Source organism: Salmo salar, chromosome 19 (genome assembly GCF_965601325.2).
Source record: "Salmo salar chromosome 19, fSalSal1, whole genome shotgun sequence".
Classification (NCBI taxonomy): Eukaryota; Metazoa; Chordata; class Actinopteri; order Salmoniformes; family Salmonidae; genus Salmo; species Salmo salar.
In genome coordinates this window covers 62,232,872-62,246,656 of record NC_138309.1, presented here as the reverse complement: position 1 = coordinate 62,246,656, position 13,785 = coordinate 62,232,872, and the positions used below count along the sequence as shown (strand labels likewise).

Genomic DNA, 13,785 nt, shown 5'->3' with positions numbered 1-13,785 from the left:
ATAGTTTGAAGCAAGGTGTCACTCACCTATACGTCGGCGGTTCTTATAGAAGGTAAGGGTTCCATGCCACGTGTCAAAGTGCAGCCCTATGATGGAGCCTTGGCCAAAACGGGACGAGAAATTCACCTTGTCCCCTTTGTGCTGAAGCATACCTTGAATAGGAAATGAATAAAAACCGGAGGCAAATTAGTGAATTACTATGTATAAAAGGTGAACCTGTCATATCCATAAGGCATGCCTATTCATAACAGTTGTGTGTCATTTCCTCACCTGTGTAGGAAAGTCCCCAGCTGTCCTCGTCCATCCCCAGCATACTGCAAAAACTGTGTTGGAACTTGTCCAGGTTGACCTCAGCGGTCCCGATGCCCACCATCTACATAGAAGACAAAACATACAATAGTAGGTAACAATGTTAAATACCGGCTGGCTGGTTTGTTGGCCTTGTTTGTCTGCCTGGTTGGCTGGCCTTGTTTGTCTGCCTGTCTCGCCTTGATTTGCCTTGTCTGTCTATCAAATGATCTATGCTCAGGGCTCGAATTACACACCTTGTGAAAGAAATGCCATACCCATTGTCAGCTTAAGATTTTGAAGTGGGAAAATGTATCCTGATTATATACAGGGATCTATAATGACGCTTAAGTCTGCAATGCTTTAGGCTAGAATCAAGCTTTCACAAGGAAGATATGCTTCTGATGCACATGGGGATATCTTTGGGACGTCTCTGTAATATTCAGATGCTGAGCTACGTTCTTCTATTGTCGAGGAGTAAAAAAAAGAAGAACACTGCTTGGGAAGTAATCTCTGTGACTCTCGCTATCAATTGAGCTAATCACTTTCTGAAAAATAAGATGTTTAACTAAATTGATACTTGATAGTTCAAATAAATTACAATTTTATAACATATTTATTAGGTGAATAACATTTGTGAAAATAGTCAACTTTATTTCCCCCATATTTAATTCTGTATCATGAAATAGCCTACCTTAAAGATGTCCTGAATTTCAGGAAACAAAGTTACAAAGTGGGATTAAAATAGGGAAAGGAGATACCTAGTCAGTTGCACAACTGAATGCATTTAACCGAAATGTGTCTTCCGCATTTAACCCAACCCCTCTGAATCAGAGATTTAATTGTCATTTTCTGTCAACGATCTACAGAAATTAGTCTGCTTTGTCAAAGTGGAAGAAAAATTCTAACAAGAATCACCTTTAGTAGTGATTACAGCTGTGAATATTTCTTGGGTAAGTCTAAGAGATTTGCACACCTGGATTGTACAATATTTACACATTTAAAAAAAGAATAATGTTCAAACTCTGACAAGTTGGTTGTTGATCATTGCTAGACAGCCATTTTCAAGTCTTGCCATAGATCTTAATGCCGATTTTAAGTCAAAACTGTAACTAGGCCACTTGGGAACATTCAATGTCATCTTGGTAAGCAACTCCAGTGTATATTTGGCCTCCCAGTGTCTATTGGAAAGCAGACTGAACCAGGTTTTCCTCTAGGATTTTGCCTGTGCTTAGCTCTATTCCATTTCTTTTCATGAAAAAAAAAAATCTCCCTAGTCCTTGCCGATGACAAGCAGAACCATAACATGATGCAACCACCACCAAGCTTGAAAATATGGAGAGTGGTACTCAGTGATGTTGTGTTGGATTTGCCCCAAACATAACGCTTTGTATTCAAGACAAAGTTCTGTACAGGCTTCCTTCTTTTTACTCTGTCAATTAGGTTAGTATTGTGGAATATCTACAATGTTGTTGATCCATCCTCAGTTTGCTCCTATCACCGCCATTAAACTCTGCAAACTGTTTTAACCCCCTAGAGTCGATGTCCGTGCCCCTGCAGAAATCTAGTTGGCCTAATAAGAAAAATCCCCATCAAAATACGTCAGTTTAAACTGGAGATATGTTTTTTTTGAATGGGCTGCGTCGCAATCTCTCGCATCCGCCAATAACTTGTGATTTTATTTTAATTCCACCCTAGTCATAGGCCTAAGCCTCCCAGGAATGCTCAGAATTGACCAACTAACAGCTGCTTTTACAAAACAATTCTCCCACGGGGGTCATGCCCCAGGACCCCCCTAGCTTCTTCCTCCCTGGGTACAGCAGTGAGGGCAAGTAATGGTACCATGGGAAAGCCCCGCTGACAGCCCTCATTCACTACTGCTAATACACACGGATCACTCTCAAACAATGTTCTGCTTTTACCCCTATTGTAAGGTTTAAAAACAAACACGATAACTTTCTCCATATTGGAAGGCATTGTTTTCATTTTAGTCTACACTAACTTCTCAGGGCTACGTGGGACGCTACCGTCCCACCCACGGTTCACACTATTCAACAGCCAGTGAAAAATCGGAGCGCCAAATTCAAAACAAAAAAATGTCATAATTCAAAAGTTCTCAAACATACAACTATTTTACACCATTTTAAAGATAAACCTCCCCTTAATCCAACCACATTGTCCGATTTCAAAAAGGCTTTTTGGCGAAAGCATAAAGTTAGATTATGTTAGGACAGTGCCAACACAAGAAAAACCACACAGCCATTTTCCAAGCAGGAGAGGGGTCACAAACACCATAGATACAGCTATAATTAAGCACTAACCTTTGACGATCTTCATCAGATGACACTCCTAGGACTCAATGTTACACAATACATGTATGTTTTGTTCGATAAAGTTCATATTTATATCCAAAAACCCCATTTTACATTGGCGCGTGATGTTCAGAAAATATTTTTCTTCAAACTGCCGGTGAATCAGCACAACAATTTACAAAAATACTCATCATAAACGTTGATCAAATATTAAACTGTTATTCAAAGAATTATAGATAAACATTTCCTGAATGCAACCGCTGTGACAGATTTCAAAAAAGCTTCACGGGGAAAACACACTTTGCAATAATCTGAGTACAGCGCTCAGAAAAATACATCATACAATACAGATACCCGCCATTTTGGAGTCATCTAAAATCATAAATAGCATTATAAATATTCACTTATCTTTGATGATCTTCATCAGAAGGCACTGCCAGGAATCCCAGGTCCACAATAAATGTTGTTTTGTTCGATAAAGTCCATCATTTATGTCCAAATACCTCCTTGTTGTTTGCGCGTTCAGTAAGCTACTCCAAATGTAGGAAGCACGCCGAAAATTTCACGATGAAAAGTAAAAAGTTATATTTACGTTCGTTGAAACATGTACAACGTTGCATAGCATCAATGTTTAAGGCCTTTTTAACATAAAACTTCAATAATATTCCAACCGGACGATTCCAATGTCTTGAAAAACGTTATGGAACACAGCTACCTCATCACGTGAAAGCGCGCCAATGAACTCATGTCATTTTCTGAGTCACCAACTTCCCGGCCTTCTTGTTCGCTCTGTGTTCACCGCAAAAGCCTGGAACTAGGTTCTAAAGACTGTTGACATCTAGTGGAAGCCTTCGGAAGTGCAAAATGAACCCTAAGTCACTGTGTGTTAGATAGGCAATGACTTGAAGACTACAAGTATCAGATTTCCCACTTCCTGGTTGGATTCTTCTCAGGCTTTTGCCTGCCATATGAGTTCTGTCATACTCACAGACATCATTCAAACAGTTTTAGAAACTTCAGAGTGTTTTCTATCCACAGCTACTAATAATATGCAAATATTTGACTCTGGGCCCGAGTATTAGGCAGTTTACTCTGGGCACGTTTTTCATCCGAAATCAAAAATACTGCCCCCTATACCTTGACAGGCTAACAATGTTACTCTATATATTTATCGGATATTCACTTTCTGCTTCACACTTATTAAATTACTATTATTTTAAAATTAACATGTAATGTGCCAAATTTATAAAATACATTGGCAAATTCAGAAGGGAAGAGTGAAACTTTCTGGTATCAACATGTATTATAACTGGGATGGCACTGTATCAGTCCACTGTAGATGGAGTACTCTGTCCATAGTAAGTCTCACCTGAGACAGGATAGACTGGGAAACAGAGCCAGTTTCCGACTCAGTCTCGGGGGGTGGTTGAATTTTCAGTTTAGAACTTCATCATTTGGGATATCAGCGAAAACGCCATCGGGAGTACAATAACTTGTAGCCTTAAGTTTAGTTAACAAGTCTCTACATGTTCAACATTCCTACAGACTTTCGTTGAATTTCCACGACACTTGTTAACTTTTAACAATTTGACCCCTGTCTATACTGTAGCTATACTGTGGGCCTACAGTATCTGTAAACATGTAAGGGTTAAGGTTAACCCACTTAGGGTAATTCCTGACCTGGATGTTTTTTGCGTACGTACCATGTCTGTGCCATAGACGGGTGACGTCATCTTGATCTCCCAGAAGTGCTGTCCATCTGTCAGCTCCTTGGTGCCACGGATGGCGGCTGTGCCACAGCTGTACTCAGAGTGGAAGCTCACCTTGCGGTTGTCACAGCTCAGGAGCGCTGCATTGGACTTAACGCCCTCGTCCCACACCCAGTCAAAACCTGCATAGAGACAATATGATGGTTATCCACAGTAATTCATGACCCATCCATTGATAAGACCTGCTGCATTTTCCAGGAACAATGTTTAAGCTATACTGTGCATGCTCATATACATAATAGCTCCACATCCATTCAAAACGTGGACACACACATACTGCGCACACAGTATTGTCAGCCCACATCAGAACACAGAAACTGACATCGCTTGACAGTACAAAGAGGAGACAATTATTAATTCACCTATACAGTAAACACAGACCAGACTAAGTGAAAGACATACACAGATCCATAGTTCCCCAACCCTGTTCCTATCCTTCCCACTACACACCCTTGTCCTCCTCTCCACACAGGCAGTCGTTGAGGGGCTGGAAGCCCTGCAGCAGAGCCCCAGGGCTTGTTTCCTCCTGGGCGTCACAGTGACAGTAGGACTCCCCTGTCACAGGCACCGTGTCGGACACAACGTCTGTCACCTCCGGGGTGACGGCCAGGTAATCCACTTCTGAGTCCGAGTCGCTGATCTGATTGACGCACATGGGATAGACAGAGATGGTCAAGGCTACCGAGTTGGACATTTGAGAATGTCCCTAGTTTTAACTGAGAGAACAGGTGGACTGAACCACACTTGAGAAGACTAATTTGTGAAAATCTGAGGAATTCGCAGTCGGAGTGCTTTCAGAAAGAAAAAAAAAAAAAAAAATTAAAAACAATTAAAAAAAAAAATTATAATCAAATAATCGACTAGCTTGGCTTAAATTAAGACAAAACCAAAAACTAGCTTAGTAGGTCCTGTTTGAGAAACGTCTGGAAATACTGTGCACTGCAACCTCTCCTCAGTCGGTTACCTCAACTAAAGCACCGAGCTCGTTCAGGTTCTTTAAAGCTTCTATAGGTTGACCCTTTCCCTAAAGAGAGCCCTTGCATTCCCATTGGAGCGCAAGCAGGGTGTGCCAACATTTAAAAATAGACCTGTGCCACAAATACGGACCATCCATGTCTTAGGAGTCCCATTCAGTAGACACAGCCATTTTGAGACAGTTGAATCCACCATGGAAAACTACTGGCTCTAACGAGGTCATATTTTCGATCATGCCGTGGCCTCGTGCTCTCTCTGTCTCAGCATTCTCCCATTGCTCTTTCAACTCTTATCACCCCCTCTCTACCCTAACGCCTCTCTGGGTCTGCCCCAAACACACACACACACACACTCTTACCTTTCATCACTCCACCCTTTCTATTCTTTATTTTTTCGAACCACCTGTAGTCCTCGCGCCACTCCTCCCACCTTTTACTTCTCACCACTGCACTCCTCCCTCTGTGTCCCTCTCTCTCTCACTCATCTCCATCACTATCACTGCCCCCTCTATCACTGCCCCACTCCCTCTCAATCCAATATAAGGGCTTTATTGGCATGGGAAACATATGTTTACATTGCCAAAGCAAGTGAAATAGATAAACAAAAGTGAAATAAACAATAAAAAATGAACAGTAAACATTACACTTACAAAATTTCCCAAATAATAAAGACATTTCAAATGTCATATGTCTATATACAGTGTTGTAATGATGTGCAAATAGTTAAAGTAGCAAAGGGAAAATAAATAAACAAATATAGGTTGCATTTACAATGGTAAATATAACCTACTCCCCCCCCCCCCACTTCCATCCATCCCCCTTCTCCCGGTTCTCACCTGTGTGTGTTCGTCGCCCCACTCTTCTCTGTCATTCACCAGTACCACGGCGTCAATGTCTCGTCGGATGTCGCTCCACACGTAGTGCGGAGCTTGGCTGTTCCTGCTTCTCCGTAGCATGGCCGCTCTAAAGGGACAGGAAGGAAAATAAAATTAAAAAAAATCACAAATAAATGAAATATAACATACATAATATACAATACAAAGGATTGTCATAAAACATTAGTAATATAATTTTATAACCTATATCCCACAATTTCAGCATGGTGAACTTATGTTGGCAGACATGTGCATCCCATTGCCCTACTTGAAACTAGGCGAAATATGTTTCGAAGATCACACTACACACGTTCAACTTGAATCATTTATATGCCCTGCTGGTGGGAACAATATGATCAGTTAAAATACTCAGTCACATGTAGTGGTGAAGTTGAAATATCAATGGCGTTGATGTAGCATCTAATAAAATATATTATATTTGGAAACAACATTGATTTTATTGGTTTATTTGGGTTACATGATCCAGATAGGGATGTCATTTGGCATAAGAAATGACACAAGATTGTTTTTCAAATACTGAAAGGGAGACAGCACTGAGCAAGTGTTCATTTCAACTAACTCACTTCAAACATTATACAAACAGGCAAACTAGGTCGATTGTATCCTCTTTCACCCCTACCCCCTTACCTCTATGGGCAATACAAGATGCCAAGTATTTTTATTTAACTAGGCAAGTCAGTTAAGAACAAATTCTTATTTACAATGACGGCCTACTCTGGCCAAACCCAGACGACGCTGGACCAATTGTGTCGCCCTATGGGACTCCCAATCACGGCCAGATGTGAACGAAGTACTATAGTGATGCTTCTTGCACCGAGATGCAGTGCCTTAGACCGCTGCGCCACTCTGGAGCCCAAAACTAGTCCTTGAGACAGCACTGAAACAAAGGTTTGGGGTCAATACCATTTGAATTCGGTCAATTCAGGAATTAAACTGAAACTAGAAAGGGTCATTTTTCAAGAAAAATTGTGTGACTTGCTTCAGCTGTCCAAAAGTATTTTTTGTAGAAGTTGTTGGAGGCTAGTGTGGTGGGAAAGTAACAGCAGAAGTAGTGACTGCAGTACAGGAGGTGGAAAAAGTACCCTATACACACACACACACACACACACACACACACACACACACACACACACACACACACACAACTTAAGTAAAATAAACCTACCCTGATAGAAAATGACTCAAGGTGAAAATCACCCAGTAAAATACTACTTGAGTAAAAGTCTAAAATTATTTGGTTTTAAATATACTTATGTATCAAAAGTAAAAGTATAAATCATTTCAAATTCCTTATTCTAAGCAAACCAGACAGCACCATCTTGTTTTTTTACGGATAGCCAGGGCCACACTACAACACGTCGACATCATTTACCAATGAATCACGTGTGTTTAGTGAGTCCGCCAGATCAGAGGCAGCTGGGATGACCAGGGATGTTCTCTTGATAAGTGCATGAATTGGACCATTTTCCTGTCCTTCTAAGCATTCAAAATGTAATTAATTATTTACGGTGTCAGGGAAATTGTATGGAGTAAAAAGTACATTATATTCTTTAGGAATGTAGTGAAGTAAATGTAGTCCAAACTATAAATAGTAAAGTAAAGTACAGATACCGCAAAGTAGTACTTTAAAGTTTTTTACTTAAGTACTTTACAGCACTGCTGCAGTAGTGGTGGAATAGTGACTGTTGCAGTAGTGACTGTAGGCCAGTAGTAGAAGTAGACTAGTATTGACAGTGGTAGTAGTAGTCCTAGTAGTTGTAGAAGTAGTAGCAGTACACTGCAGCAGTAATAATTACTGTTGTAGATAGGTAGGCTAAATGGCAGGCTAATGGTCATTACAAGCCACGTGGTTCAAGCCCTGAATGCCGATTGGCTGAAAGCCGTGGTATATCAAACCATATACCACGGATATGACCCCCCCCAAAAAATACTATAATTACGTTGGTAACCAGTTTATAATAACAATAAGGCACCTCGGGGGTTTGTGGTGTATGGCCAATATTGTCACGCCTGTTCCCGCTCTCCCTCTCTGGCGCTCGAGGGCGCCAGGCTGCCCTTCATTACGCACACCTGTCACCAACATTATGCGCATCAGTGCTCAGTGGACTCACCTGGACTCCTTCACTTTGTTGATTGCCTTCCCTATTTCTGTCTGCTCCTCAGTTTGTTCCCTGTGTCAGCATTAATGTCGTTCTGTGTTCATGTCTAGACGCTGTCCTGTCCTGTTCCATGTCCGTTGCTAATTAAAATGTTCACTCCCTGTACTTGTTTCTCGTCTACCAGCGTCGATCCTTACAAATATACCACGACTTGGGGCTGTATCCAGACACTTGCATCGTTCATAAGAACAGCACTTAGCTGTGGTATAATTGCCATATACCAAACCTCCTCATGCCTTATTGCTTAATTATAACTCAGTGTCACGTCTTGACCATAGTAAGATGTGATTTTCGATGGTAGAGTAGGTCAGGGCGTGACAGGGGGTGTTTTGTGTTTTTCTATGTTTAAGTTCTAGTTTTTCTATTTCTATGTTGGTTTTTTCGGGGTTGATCTCCAATTGGAGGCAGCTGGTCCTCGTTACCTCTGATTGGAGATCATATTTAAGTAGGGGTTTTTCTTCCAGGGTGATTATCTTTTGAGTAGTGTTTGTTTCTCTCTGCGTCACGATTTGTTGTTTTGTAAATTCAGTTATTTATGTTTTGCAAAGTTTCACGGATTTAATGAATTGTGGAACTACAACCACGCTGCACTTTGGTCCGATCCTTTCGACAGCCGTGACACTCAATTTCGTGTTCTGCATACGAAAAGCCCTTAGCTGTGGTATATTGGCCATATACCACACCCCCTCATGCCTTATTGCTTAATAATAACTCCGCTTCGCATCCTGCCTAAGAACAGCACTTAGCCGTGGTATATTGGCCATATACCACAACCCTTGGGCCTTACTGCTTAAATATACCACGGCTAAGGGCTGTTCTTATGCACGACGCATTGCGGAGTATACCACTGCCTAAATGCTATTATTAACTGGTTACCAACAATAGTAAGAGTTTTTTTGTCACACATGCATACATGCATACATATATACTGCTCAAAAAAATAAAGGGAACACTTAAACAACAATGTAACGCCAAGTCAATCACACTTCTGTGAAATCAAACTGTCCACTTAGGAAGCAACACTGATTGACAATACATTTCACATGCTGTTGTGCAAATGGAATAGACAACAGGTGGAAATTATAGGCAATTAGCAAGACACCCCCAATAAAGAAGTGGTTCTGCAGGTGGTAACCACAGACCACTTCTCAGTTCCTATGCTTCCTGGCTGATGTTTTGGTCACTTTTGAATGCTGCCGGTGCTTTCACTCTAGTGGTAGCATGAGACGGAGTCTACAACCCACACAAGTGGCTCAGGTAGTGCAGCTCATCCAGGATGGCACATCAATGCGAGCTGTGGCAAGAAGGTTTGCTGTGTCTGTCAGCATAGTGTCCAGAGCATGGAGGCGCTACCAGGAGACAGGCCAGTACATTAGGAGACGCGGAGGAGGCCGTAGGAGGGCAACAACCCAGCAGCAGGACCGCTACCTCCGCCTTTGTGCAAGGAGGAGCAGGAGGAGCACTGCCAGAGCCCTGCAAAATGACCTCCAGCAGGCCACAAATGTGCATGTGTCTGCTCAAACGGTCAGAAACAGACTCCATGAGGGTGGTATGAGGGCCCGACGTTCACAGGTGGGGGTTGTGCTTATAGCCCAACACCGTGCAGGACGTTTGGCATTTGCCAGAGAACACCAAGATTGGCAAATTCGCCACTGGCGCCCTGTGCTCTTCACAGATGAAAGCAGGTTCACACTGAGCACTTGACAGACATGACAGAGTCTGGAGACGCCGTGGAGAACGTTCTGCTGCCTGCAACATCCTCCAGCATGACCGGTTTGGCGGTGGGTCAGTCATGGTGTGGGGTGGCATTTCTTTGGGGGGGGCCGCACAGCCCTCCATGTGTTCGCCAGAGGTAGCCTGACTGCCATTAGGTACCGAGATGAGATCCTCAGACCCCTTGTGAGACCATATGCTGGTGCGGTTGGCCCTGGGTTCCTCCTAATGCAAGACAATGCTAGACCTCATGTGGCTGGAGTGTGTCAGCAGTTCCTGCAAGAGGAAGGCATTGATGCTATGGACTGGCCCGCCCGTTCCCCAGACCTGAATCCAGTTGAGCACACCTGGGACATCATGTCTCGCTCCATCCACCAACGCCACGTTGCACCACAGACTGTCCAGGAGTTAGCGGATGCTTTAGTCCAGGTCTGGGAGGAGATCCCTCAGGAGACCATCCGCCACCTCATCAGGAGCATGCCCAGGCGTTGTAGGGAGTTCATACAGGCACGTGGAGGCCACACACACTACTGAGCCTCATTTTGACTTGTTTTAAGGACATTACATCAAAGTTGGATCAGCCTGTAGTGTGGTTTTCCACTTTAATTTTGAGTGTGACTCCAAATCCAGACCTCCATGGGTTGATAAATTGGATTTCCATTGATTATTTTTGTCTGATTTTGTTGTCAGCACATTCAACTATGTAAAGAAAAAAGTTTTTAATCAGATTATTTCATTCATTCAGATCTAGGAAGTGTTATTTTAGTGTTCCCTTTATTTTTTTGAGCAGTGTATATTGTTTAATACTGTTTAAGCCATTCAGCATCCATGACCCAAACTACCCAGATTATAATCAGTTTTATGTGCTTCCCCAGTTAAAGATGAGATCCGCGACAGGTGAAACAGCGCCACTAGTCGCCCCAGGCGCATTTGTTATTGTTGTGTCAAATCGGATGGCCTGTTGTCCGGGCCTCTGGTAGTCTCTATGGGGGTGCCACAGGGTTCAATTCTTGGGCCAACTCTTTTCTCTGTATACATCAATGATATCGCTCTTGCTGCTGGTGAGTCTCTGATCCACCTCTACGCAGACGACACCATTCTGTATACTTCTGGCCCTTCTTTGGACACTGTTAACAACCCTCCAGACGAGCTTCAATACAACTCTCCTTCCGTGGCCTCCAACTGCTCTTAAATACAAGTACAACTAAATGCATGCTCTTCAACCGATCGCTGGCTGCACCTGCCTGCCCGTCCAGCATCACTACTCTGGATGGTTCTGACTTAGAATATGTGGACAACTACAAATACCTAGGTGTCTGGTTAGACTGTAAACTCTCCTTCCAGACTCACATCAAACATCTCAGATCCAAAGTTAAATCTATAATTGGCTTCCTATTTCGCAACAAAGCATCCCTCACTCATGCTGCCAAATATACCCTCGTAAATCTGACCATCCTGCCGATCCTTGACTTCGGTGATGTCATTTACAAAATAGCCTCCAATACCCTACTCAATAAACTGGATGCAGTCTATCACAGTGCCATCCGTTTTGTCACCAAAGCCCCATATACTACCCACCACTGCGACCTGTACGCTCTTGTTGGCTGGCCCTCGCTTCATACTCGTCGCCAAACCCACTGGTTCCAGGTCATCTACAAGACCCTGCTAGGTAAAGTCCCGGCTTATCTCCGCTCACAGGTCACCATAGCAGCACCCACCTGTAGCACGCGCTCCAGCAGGTATATCTCTCTGGTCACCCCCAAAGCCAATTCCTCCTTTGGCCGTCTCTCCTTCCAGTTCTCTGCTGCCAATGACTGGAACGAACTACAAAAATCTCAAACTGGAAACACTTACCTCCCTCACTAGCTTTAAGCACCAGCTGTCAGAGCAGCTCACAGATCACTGAACCTCTACATAGCCCATCTATAATTTAGCCTAAACAACTACCTCTTCCCTACTGTATTTATTTACTTTGCACCCCATTATTTCTACTTTCTTCAACTACAAATCTACCATTCCAGTATTTTACTTGCTATATTGTATTTACTTTGCCACCATGGCCTTTTTTGCCTTTACCTCCCTTATCTCACCTCATTTGCTCACATTGTATAGACTTATTTTTCTACTGTATTATTGACTGTATGTTTGTTTTACTCCATGTGTAACTCTGTGTTGTTGTATGTGTCGAACTGCTTTGCTTTATCTTGGCCAGGTCGCAATTGTAAATGAGAACCTGTTCTCAACTTGCCTACCTGGTGAAATAAAAAAATAAAATTGTTATCGTTTTGTTCTTTAAAAGGAAGAGATGATGGCCTCCCGAGTGGCACAGCAGTCTAAGGCACTGCATTGCAGTGTTGCAGCGTCACTACAACTTCGGGTTTGATTCCAGTCTGTGGCATTACCGGCCATGACCGGGAGTCCCATAGGGCTGCGCACAATTGGCCCAGCGTCGTCCGGGTTAGGGGAGGGTTTGGCCGGGGGGGCTTTACTTGTCTCATCACGCTCTAGCGACTCCTTGTGGCGGGCCGGGCGCCTGCAGTCTGACAATGGTCGTCAGTTGAACGGCGTTTCCCACGACACATTGGTGCGGCTGGCTTCCGGATTAAGCGAGTTGGTGTTAGCGTGATTTGGCAGGTCATGTTTCGGAGGACGCATGACTCGACTTTCGCCTCTCCCGAGCCCGTTGGGGAGTTGCAGCGATGAGACAAGATCGTAATCACGAAATTGGGGAGAAAAGGGGGGTAAAAAAAAAATATATATAAAAAGGAGATCAGCAACGTATTGAAATAAAAATTGTAGTACATGCTCTGCTGTTCTATCGCGTGTGCATGATGTGTAAGGATGTCTGAGGGAATAAAACAGTGTTTGTTGGTTGGAGTAACCTATTTGTTGTTGTAATATTGCATACGGACGTGGTAGTGTCACAGCAACGGATTCCAACTTTAATTCAACAGTGGGAAGTTACTTTCATTAAGCTATTTGATGTGGTCACTAAAACAGCTGTATCTCTTGCTTGATAGAAGATAGTTGTCTACCTTGTTGGGAAAGTGGTCAAAATTTCAGTTTTATCTAAAAGTTGTAAGAAAAAGTAGTTGATATGGTTACTTAAATAGCTGTATCTCTGGATTGGTATTATATTTTTCTAATCCGATTCCAGATTTGAATAGCAGAAAAATAGGTAAAGATGTCATGTGCTCTAAATTTTTGTTTAACTTGTTGGGGAAGTGGTCAAAATAGCTGATTTGTGCAAAAGTCCGTTTTTACAGTGAAGTCAACGTTGATTTAACTATGGGAAATTTAGAATGTCTGAAATTGGAATTTAACTGAATTGAAATGGAATTTCAGTTAGCTTCCTGAATTTAAATAGAACTGACCCCTAGCCTGCTTGAAACATATAGGCTCCACAGAAAAACACACAAACTGAACTCTGGAGTTGCTAACCTATATTCTCCCTTGTTTGAGGTTGAAGTACTGTTGCTCCATATGGACTGTTTCCACATGTAAGTTTGACCTTTAAATCCAACATGCCTTCTAGTGTGCCACTTTGGCAGTGAGTCTGCAGTCTGTGAGCCAGTTCACGAGATCAACAGTGATAATGTTTGACCCACTGACTGCATCGAGTGATGTGATCATAAATTATTAAGCCCCTGGGTGGGGTTGGGGGAATCGGATGG

The 13,785-nt window shown here is 42.8% G+C and overlaps 1 protein-coding gene across 2 annotated transcripts in view; it reads right to left on the bottom strand.

Annotated features, from left to right (window-relative positions):
- The window catches only part of spsb3b (splA/ryanodine receptor domain and SOCS box containing 3b), a 29,201-nt gene that overhangs the window by 3,425 nt on the left and 11,991 nt on the right, over nucleotides 1-13,785 (bottom strand). For both annotated transcript variants that reach the window (XM_014158853.3, XM_014158854.3), the window contains exons 2-6: nucleotides 6,180-6,306; nucleotides 4,820-5,009; nucleotides 4,304-4,491; nucleotides 271-373; nucleotides 27-152 (exon numbers count right to left, since the gene is read on the bottom strand). In XM_014158853.3, the coding sequence (XP_014014328.1) occupies nucleotides 27-152; nucleotides 271-373; nucleotides 4,304-4,491; nucleotides 4,820-5,009; nucleotides 6,180-6,306 (734 nt within the window). The remainder of the gene's footprint in view (nucleotides 1-26; nucleotides 153-270; nucleotides 374-4,303; nucleotides 4,492-4,819; nucleotides 5,010-6,179; nucleotides 6,307-13,785) is intronic.